Source organism: Zeus faber (genome assembly GCF_960531495.2).
Source record: "Zeus faber genome assembly, chromosome: 2".
In the NCBI taxonomy this organism is placed as follows: domain Eukaryota; kingdom Metazoa; phylum Chordata; class Actinopteri; order Zeiformes; family Zeidae; genus Zeus; species Zeus faber.
The window spans coordinates 28,330,833-28,341,250 of NC_137189.1; the positions used below are offsets into that span (position 1 = coordinate 28,330,833).

Below are 10,418 nucleotides of genomic sequence, written 5' to 3' on the forward strand. Positions count from 1 at the left end.
TATGTCCAAAGTTGTGTCCGAAACAATGACGTGTCATCAAGGAGTGCCGGGGCGAGGATTTTGAGGACTAAGTGTTGCCATCACACACATCAGCCTGAAATGTGCAGAGGGTGCAAACACACGAGGCAACCATCAAGCCGTGGAGCCCAATGGTGTTGGCCTTCATGGCCTCTTGTAGGAATGGTCCCAAATCGCTGACTCGTAGAAGGGACTCATGGAGTATGACTAATCCAAAGACATCTCGATTGTCATAAGGGGCGCATGCAACCAGTCTGCACGTCGCTCCTGTTTTTAGGAGCCAGCTCTGCACCCTTGCCTCATACCAGCAGTTTGACCCATCGGCTCAGGGTATCCTCTGACCCCAGGCCCACTCCTAAAAACACGAAGAAAACTCATTTCTTTATAAATCAATTGATTGAGATAGAGAGAACGCATTTGTTTTCCAAACTAAATTAACAGTCAAATGACAGCTTTATGTTTTAAATTGAATATTTTATATTTTCAGTATTTATTATAGTGTACTATATGTATTATAGTAACATACTGTATATCCGTTTACCTTAAAGAACAGTGAAGCTTAATAGTGAATTAACCACATACACCTTATCTATATGTAAACAAGATTTTAATGACAACTAAAAAAACAGAATTTTAAAAGAGGAAATGTCTTCATTAACTGGACCCAGCACCAGCAGCTAAAAGGAATATTAATAAACTAATAAACAACATGAGTAAAATAACTTTATATCAGATTATTTCTTGGCTCTTGATGGAAAACAATCTTCACAGCAGTGAGAACCCTTTAAACATTGAGGAAAATGTATTCTTCAGAGGAGTTCCCAACTCATGATTTCCATCTTCACCCACAGTGTGTGTGTGTGTGTGTGTGTGTGTCCAGTCAACTTCCCATCACGCTCGCCGTGGGCCCGTGACCACAGTAGCGGTGGTGGAGAACGGCGCGGCATAGTTCTGCAGTCCGGCCAGCAGGCAGCGCCAGGCGAAACGCATCGCCACAGCAACATTCTGACGGAACACATACAAGCAGACAAAAGCAGTCACACACCGAGCACAGAGATCGATATGTAAGGAATAACATACAGCCAGGCGGTCGTTAACAGCAAAATAAGGAGATCAGGTTTTGTATCACTCTGAAGGGGGTTATTTAGTGATAATGACCGAAATGACTAACGTAATAATGGCTGTAAGTTCTCCTGCTTACTACACGGCCAATTAGTAAATAAAATAATACATAGAGACGGAATATTGATTTGAAATTATTGTATAACTAGTATGTGTAGTTTAAGAGGTCGTTTAACGGAAATTAACAGACCAGCAGTCATCATAATTCAGAAATAACTGACTACTGGTTGCTGCTATTAACCAATCAGAATCTAGTTTTCGACCGAACCACAGTATAGTAAGATATGTTAATGTATTGATTTCATCAGTGGAGTACAAAAAAAAAGTAGCCCGAGCAGAACGCGTAAGTGGCTTCCAGAAAACTCTAGAGCAAGTACAGAACATCCCCCTGCAGACAAATGACAAGTATTAGAACATTTCATGTCCAGAGAGCCATTTCAGAGAAGCTCTGACTCTGTGGTGTGATGGGTTCAGAGACTGAACTGAACCTTAAATTTTGAGTTCAAGTTCAGACTTTAACTCATCACTGTATGCTGCCCACTGCTCCCGGCTGCCCCCTGGAGGAAGGACAAGCCAGGATGGGTCAAAAGCAGAGATCTCATTTCATCGGCCACCATTTGAAGCGTGTGTGTTGGTCGCCATGAGTGCATGTGCTGTGGTGCGTGGGACAAATAAAGATTCTTCTTCTGAGGTTCCTTTAACCAGATGACTAGAAGCCAGCACCTCAGCTGAGATGACCCAGTGGCTCCGAGACATGAACCACTGAAAGGAGAATTCAGTCAGGATGGTTCTAGGTTCATATCTGAGTCAGCTTTTGAACACCAACAGTCCACAGATGTCTTTAAAAGCTCCTGAAGAACAGGGAATTTGCAGACGGCAACACTCAGAACCAGTCTCTCGAAGCCATCACTCCACAGAGTCCTGCTGAGTCAACCTTCTCTGAGATGATCTTCAGTGGAGCCTCCTTGGTTGAGAACTTCTCAACCAGGTTGAGAAGTTCTAATACCGCTCATCCATCTGCAGGGTGAAGTTTTGTACTTGCTCGAGCAGCATTTCCCGGAAGCCCTCTGAGCCTCCAGCCGTTCTCAGGAGGAGATTGAGTAAAATAAACCAGGGAGTCAGGGTTGGAACCCGGATCCTCAAAATGTCACAGGGGACTATTTCCACTTGTTTTAACCCTTTGAGCACATGGAGTTGCGGCTCCTCTGATGTCACTTGAATGTCCTATGTGTCCTCACTGTGACGGACGTTAATCTATGTCGGTCTTTGAATCTTCCTGCCCTTCTCTTTCTGCGCTTCTATCCAATCTTTCTGTCCTCCTGTCTTTCTTCCCTACTGTCTTTCTGACCTGTTGCGTCTGAAATCCTGCATACTATCTAGTACGCATAGTATTCTATTATGTTTTTAGTCCGTCTGAAACCCTCGTATGAATAAGGTAATATGTGAAATGTTCCAGGATTTACAAACTACATCCGGTGGAACATCGTAGTATTTGTATGTAGTGTGTGTATGTGTGTGTGCATGTTTTATATTTTTGTTTTATCTTCTGATTTATTCCCTCATTCCTATTCACTTTTTTTCTTAATGTGCTCTGTAATTTGATTTAATGATTAACAATGAAAACGTGAATAGATTGTGTTTTGAAGCTGAAGTGTGGATAAAGAACAGGAACTATGAGATCAAATGCTGTTCTAGATAACTCAAGACCTTCAAACCTGTTCACAATGACTATTCTCTCTCTCTTTCTCTCTATCTTTCTTACTCTGATTCCTCCATATCTCTGATTCTTTCTATCCTTTCTTCCTGTCCTTCCTTCTAGCTCTCTGTCCTTCTGTCTTTCCATCTTTCTACCTTCACGGCCTTCTATCTTTCTATCCTATTCTGTTTGTCTACATTTTGCCCTGTCTTTATGATTTTATCTTTCCGCCATTCTGTCCATCCCATATTTATGCCCTATCTTTCTGTTCTTCTATCCTTCTATCTGTCTTTCCATCTGTACCTTATAGGCTGCATTAAGGGGGGACTAGTTTATGTAAAGAACCATAAAACGTGGTTCCCTTCTCCAGTGTTTTTATTAATATTAACATAGTTGTGTAAATAGGCCACATACACAACAAATTGGCGATGAGAATTATGAAACTACATCTTATCGGAACGCTGTGTTTCAGGGGATAATGACACTCAGAGGAAAGAAGAGAGAAGGGAGATGAAAAGGAATGACACCCACATCTAGACCAAGTGTGCTCGTTGGGCTTGCAAAAGGATATGTGAGTCAAGTGGAATGTGCAGTAACTTGCAGGGAGCTAGCTAAAAAGAAAACAAGGGAAAACGGGACCACAATAACATAACAAAGACTGCGACGATTGGAACCATTACAACATTTGATAGCGGCATTGAAGACTGGGCCACTTACATTGAAAGAGTGGCGTTCTATTGTTTTAAAGAGTGGAGTTATATTATATTGCTAGCGGTGTTAAGGATGAAAAGAAAGCCAGTGTGTTGGGAGTGGGCGTGTTATGGGGGCAAAAACATAGGGGCTGCTAGGGAGCTTGTTAACCCCTGAAAAGCAAGCTAAAGAGCAGACACTCTCCAACAGCATTTAAACCTCAACCCATTGGTCATTGCTGAAGGATTTAAATTTCACAAACGGAATCAGCGCAAAAGTGAAAGCCTTTCTGAATATTATGCTAAATTGCGCAAATTATCCGGACATTACCAATTTGGAGCTTGTCTATGAAACCAGTGAGAGAAAGGATAGTGTGTGGCATGCACTGTGAGACCACACAGAAGAAACTCTTGTGTGAAAAAGACGTTGCATTAGCGAAGGCTCTGAACATTGCAATATCAATGGAAACAGCAACACGGGGTGCTTCAGAGATACAACAAAAATCTCTGGAATATGCTATGGATAAAATGTCACTGAACAGAAATTAGAGAAGAAATCTTACAGTTGTGGGAACATGTCACATGACCCTGATGACTGTTGGTTTAAAGACAAAGATTGCAGAAACTGTGGCAAACAGGGCCACATTGGAAGAGTATGCAAAGCTAGCAAACAGCAGAAAAAGGACAAAACACAGGAGAAACATGAAACCCCAGAAAGGAAACTACAACAATGTACACACAATGACAGAAAGTAGTTCTGATGAAAAACCACTCAGACAAAGGTGAATTATCTTGTCTGCAACTTCAGTCTGTCGATCGATCTGTGTCTTGCATAAAAGACACAGATGATCGAAGAGTAATATGGATCACTCCACAATTGGCAGGCGTGAGACTGAAAATGGAGTTGGACACCGGCTCAGCTTTAACAGTGATCTCTGTACTACAAACGACTGTTTTCACATATACGTCTGAAATGAACTAAACTACTGCTAAAGACTTACACAGGACAAAGAGTGCGCCCGAAAGATAAAAATTAAAGTGACGGTGACAAAACAAAACAGACAAAACGCAGCAGCCGAACCTCTATGTACTGAAAAATGCAGGACCATCGTTGCTGGGACGTGAATGGCTCAGGAAAATCCAGCTGGATTGGCACACCATCAAGGCACTATTTGAGTCAGCGAAGGAGGGCAGCGAGGCCACAACGGAGAGACGGTCACAAATACTCGCTGACTCTGAGGAAGTGTTCATGAAAGGAATAGGAACACTTCAGGGTATGAAGGCAACGATTGGATTGAGGAAAATGCATGTCTAAAATGTCACAAAGCCAGACCAGTGCCATATGCAATCCGTCCTACAGTAGAAGCAGAGCTGAAAAATCTGGAGCAGACTGGGGTCCTGTCAGAGGTGGATTAGAGTGAATGGGGCAGGCATATTGTTCCAGTGATAAAAAAGACCGCCAGCCCAAAACCAGGAAAATCAAGCAAGGTGTACATATGTGGAGACTTTAAAGTGACTGTTAACCCAGAGTACAGTATCCTCTACCTTGTAATATGGACATCCTTGCTTCCCTGTCAGGAGGGGACCGTTTCACAAAAAATCGATTTGGCCCAGGATTATCTCCAAATGGAAATCGATGATGCATCCAAGAAATACCTGACAATAAATACACACAAAGGACTTTACCAGTACAACAGGTTGGTGTTTGGGGTAGCATCAGCCCTTGCAATCTGGCTAAGGGCAATGAACCAGGTCCTGCAGGGTATTCCAGGGACTCAGTGTTACCTGGATGACATCATTGTCACCGGCAAAGGTGACGACGAACATCTTTCTAACCTTGAACAAGTGCTCACCAGGTTACGAGAAAAATGGGCTCAGACCTAATCAACAGAAATGTGAGTTATTCAACAAGGAAATCTCATACTGTGGAAATGTGATCAACAAGGATGCCTTACACATGTCTCAAGACAAGATACAAGCGGTGCTTAAGGCACCACCACCTGAAAGTGTGTCTCAGCTGAGAGCATATCTTGGACTGGTGAACTATTCCCACAAGTTCTTGCCTAACCTATCCACAGTCCTCCACCCCCTAAATGTACTGTTACAGACAGGGACACAATGGAAGTGGACCGAGAGCTGTGAGAAAGCGTTTCAAGACACTGAAAGACTCATAACTTCGGAAGAGGTGCTTACGCACTTTGACCCATCCTTCCCAATCTGACTGGCAGTGATGCCTCACCCCACGGGATTGGAGCTGTGTTATCGCACACATTTCCAGATGGCCCAGAAAGACCAATAGCCTTTGCCTCAAGAACGCTAACTTCAGCTGAATGCAACTATGCACAGATTGACAGAGAGGCCCTAAGCCTTGTGTGGGGAGTCAAGAAATTCAATGACTACCAGTATGGTCAAAAGTATACTCTGTTGGACTGACCATCAGCATCTCGTATCAATCTTCAACCCAAGAAAGGGCGTTCCAGTGTTGATAGCACAAAGGCTGCAGTGGTGGTCTTTTTTCTTAGGAGGTCACATGTATGACATTGAACACAAGGGCACAAAGCAACATAGCAATGCAGATGGTTTGTCTTGTTTACCACTACCGACTTCAGAGATAACTACAAAAATGGATTCAGCAGAGGTATTTCACACAACAATAACACAATAACACAGAACAATTACCAGTGACAAACAGCCTCATTAAAAGAGAAACACGCAATGATCCTATGTTGTCAAAAGTGTATGACATCATGGTAAAGGGATGGCCAGCGTACGGTAACACACTGTTTCCAGTTTTCTCAGCGAGGAAGGAGCGGTTGTCAGTGTGTCGGGGAACACTAATGTGTGGTTCACGAGTTGTGATTCCTCCCAAGCTACGCACCAGAGTGCTGAAGGAACTGCACAAAGGCCACCTAGGTAACGTGAAGATGAAAAGTCTTGCCTGTGACTATGTGTGGTGGCCAGGAATCGATAAACAGATTGAGGACTTGACCAAGAACTGCTCTGGATGTCAAAAGATCCAGAACACACCACCACAAGCCCCTCTCCATCCGTGGGAGTGGCCCTCATCACCATGGCAATGAGTGCACATCGGCTGGGCCATTGATGGACTCTATCTTTGTAATTGCCATCGATGCACATTTCAAAAGGCCAGAGGTCACGAAAATGGAGACAACCACACCGGAAATGACCATTACGGTTCTGAGGATTATGTTCGCCAGGAAGGGCATGCCAGAACAAATCTGCACAGACAATGGACGACAATTTGTCTCTGAAGAATTCCAAAGTTTTGTGAAGAACATGGAATGAAGCACATCTGCCCATTACCATCCATCCACAAATGGCTTGGCAGAAAGATTTGTGCCGACATTTAAGAAAGTCATTAAAGCAATGGACAGCGAACATCGACCACTGCAACACAAGATAGACAACTTCCTCCTTGCCTATCGGAATGCAGTCCATGCAGCCACTAATCAGAGTCCAGCGATGATGCTTCTGAACAGGAACCTGAGGTCCCGCATGGATCTTCTCAAACCAAATGTACGGCGTAATGTGGAGCACAGACGGATCAAACACTTGAATGCTAAGTCAACACAGAGCTTCAGTGTGGGAAAGTCAGTTCTTGCATGCGATTACCGAACTGAAAAGTGGCAGCCAGGTACGATTTCCACCGTAGACGGGCCACTGATGTATACAGTGGAGGTGGGAGAGAACGTATGGGGATGTCATGTGGACCAAATCCTGGATGCTCAGGTGAAAAACACAACACCACATTGCCCCGACTCACCTGACATAGAAACAAACACTCCTGACTCATGCCCCAAGGCAAATGTTTCAGGACAGAAGTTACCCAGAGAGGCAGAGGAGACCTCCCCAGAGACTTGAGCTCTAAATGGCTCTTAGACCAAAAGTAAAACAAAAGGCTTGTTATAATTTGATGTTATTACGCTACTAAGTAAACATATTTGTTTAGTATAGTGCCCCGGTAAAAAAAAAAGGGTTGTTGCACTATTAAAATAAAAAGGGAGGAGTGTACAGTACAGCCTACATCATAATAAGGGACTTCTTAATGTTTTTATAACACGTCGTTGCATGCGCTATTAGGCGCGTTTGGATTCAACCAGCAAAGAACCATAAAACTTAGTTCCCTTCTCCAGTGTTTTTATTAATACCATAGTTGTGTAAATAGGCCACATACACAACACCACCCATTTGTGTCTTCGTCAAATCTTTCTCTCCTGTCCCTCAGTCTGTCTATCCTGTCCTTCTACATTTCTATCACATCTGTCTGTCCTTTTGTCTTCCTTCCTCTCGCTCTGTCACACACACACACACACGCACGCACACACACACCGCTGTAGTGTGCGTACTTTGTACCTTTCTGTATTTCTTGTATCTCTCCTTTTTCTTCCTGGCCTTCTCCTGCTTTCTTCTTCTCCTCCTCTCCTCCTCCTCCTCCTCCTCCTCCTCTTCCTCCATCAGGGGTTCATACTTGTCGGGCAGGACTGAGAAGTAAACTTCCTTGGAGCCTCCGCTCCTCGGCGGCGCGCCGCGGCTCGGGCTGCCCGCCGGGGGAGCGCCTGGCCCGGCTTCCCTCCCCCCGGTCCCCCGCAGCTCTCCCCCGCGCACATCTCCACGGACATTTGGGGATTTGTGCTCTACGCTTGGTCGCTTCTTGCGGGACATGGCTGGAGGTGTGGGGTCTTCTCTGTGGTGGCGGCGCTGTCTCGGACCTTTGGACAGGAGCGGCGTGAACGCGCGTCGTGAGCCGTGACCGCGACATGGGGGGCGGAGTGGGGTTGTGTCGAAATGTGTGACCTACCGATTTCTGACCCCAGTTCCTGTCCGCTGCACTAAAGTGGTCATTTAAATGGTAATCCGTGAGATTATTTTAAGAATAAACTGATTTTATACTTTATTTAGGCATTTATATATATATATATTTTTTTTGAACATTGGTTTTCAATATTATTATTATTATTACATATTAGTGGTTCTACCATTAATACTACTGCTATTATCACCATCAGCACATTTATACTTATTACTTGTTACTGTTGGGACTAAGGCCAAGGCCACATTTTTTAGAAATGCTGTAATACTGTAATCTGTATTTTATGTCAGCATAACTAACTCCAGCAACTCGTCTCACGTTTTTTTCATCAGTCAAAGGGAAAGAGGGGAAAAAAAAACATGTTTTCTTTTTTTTTTCTTAAGGTGCCCCAGGCCTGAGGTCTGGCTCTGTTTGATTAAACAAGAATGTTCCTCAACAAACAGCGCAACTGGTTTTTACACCATGAACACACACGACAAACCTTCTACATTTAGAGTCATTTTCACATTCCACATGAAAAAATAAAAACACAAAATCAGCTCTTGTGTTGCAAGATCCAAAACAAGGCTGCTCTAATTGATGTGCAGTATTTGATCGGCTCCAGCAGGACAGCAGCCCTGCATTCTTCAGAGCAAAGTCCACTCCGAGTGAGGGACTATCAGCTGTGATGAAATGTTTGACTCTTTTTGAGACGCCATTCTACACAAATCACTCAGGGGAAAAAAAAGAGCCTCTGTTAGTTTGGTTCAGCTGGTGTAAAGCACGGTGAGCAACGGAGGACTTCATTTCTTTTGGTGGAATGGGCAGTCACATTCAACACGAATTGTGTAAACGCCTTGGACTTTAGTTCAGTGTTTTCAGTTTGTGAGCGAAAGATTCACTCTTTTGGTGGGAGTGGCTCCAGACTCCAGTTCTACATGTTTCTGGTGCTTTTAGTGGTGAACAGAATAGTGGTTTAGTGTTGCAGAATTAGTTCATTTTCAAAAATGTGATATTTATATGATGCATTGGTCCCAAAATCCATATTTAAAAAAAAAAACGTTTTTAATTATGTTGTGATTGAAAATGGAGGTAGTTGTGTGATGTAGCCTAGTAACACACAGACACAGACAGGCCCGAGGCCATACAGGAAAGTAATTTCCTACAAGAAAGTTTGAGGATTTCAGTTGGATCTACGTTTTAATAACTGCTGCACAAACCCCTCCAAATGAACCCTGACAGAGGATATGGCATTCTGGGTCACACACACACACATACACACACACACACACACACACACACACACACACACACACACACACACACACACACACACACACACACACACACACACACACACACACACACACACACACACACACACACACACACACACACACGAGTTCTTGTTCAAAAGTAACAATTAAATGGGTCTTTGTAGACAGAATCCTGAAGGAACATTTTTTGTGGGCGGTGCTGAATAAAAAACAAAATAATCAACCCGCTGTCTCAAATTATCATTACGATTATATCAGCAGTTATACAACATTAGTCTGTTGCGTTTGTGTTCCACTCACATTCAAAACCCTTAGAAAAGAGAAGGCTCTCAATTCTATTTTCAAATGTAAAATCCCATTGATTTCCCCTCAATTTCTTGACGACTGAGTAGTACTTCAAAGACGTATATTTCACAACATTAGATGGTTCTTTGTATGAGCCGTTAAAACACTTGGCTGGAACTCAACCTCTTTACAGTCAGAAATTACCCGCTTTACCATTTCTACAATCGGAACGCGCACGTTATTAGGCGGAACCGAGCTGCTTCAGTCAGAACTCATTCACTTTGGAGATGGAACGTGTGATTTAGTCAGAAATCAAGCGGTTCACAGTTACAACTCATGCGTTTTGCAGTCGGAACTTAGATACTTTACAATCGGAACTGAGCCCGCTTTACAGTCAAAAATTCAGCAGCATCACAGTCAGAACTCAGCTGCTTCAGTCAGAAACCGCACGATTTAAGAGCCGTAACTCGCCGACGACGATTGGAACCCGGTTGCCTTACAGCCAAACCTTGCAGTCTTTA

The 10,418-nt window shown here is 43.5% G+C and overlaps 1 protein-coding gene across 1 annotated transcript; it reads right to left on the reverse strand.

Annotated features, from left to right (window-relative positions):
- Window positions 1-884: 884 nt before the first annotated feature.
- Window positions 885-8,208, reverse strand: LOC307247709 (uncharacterized protein; the record flags this gene model as incomplete). Its single annotated transcript, XM_080023832.1, has 2 exons — window positions 885-1,023; window positions 7,900-8,208. The coding sequence occupies 2 exons, from the start codon at window positions 8,206-8,208 to the stop codon at window positions 910-912; spliced, it is 423 nt and encodes a 140-aa protein (XP_079879958.1). The 3' UTR covers window positions 885-909.
- Between the last annotated feature and the right edge of the window lie 2,210 nt (window positions 8,209-10,418).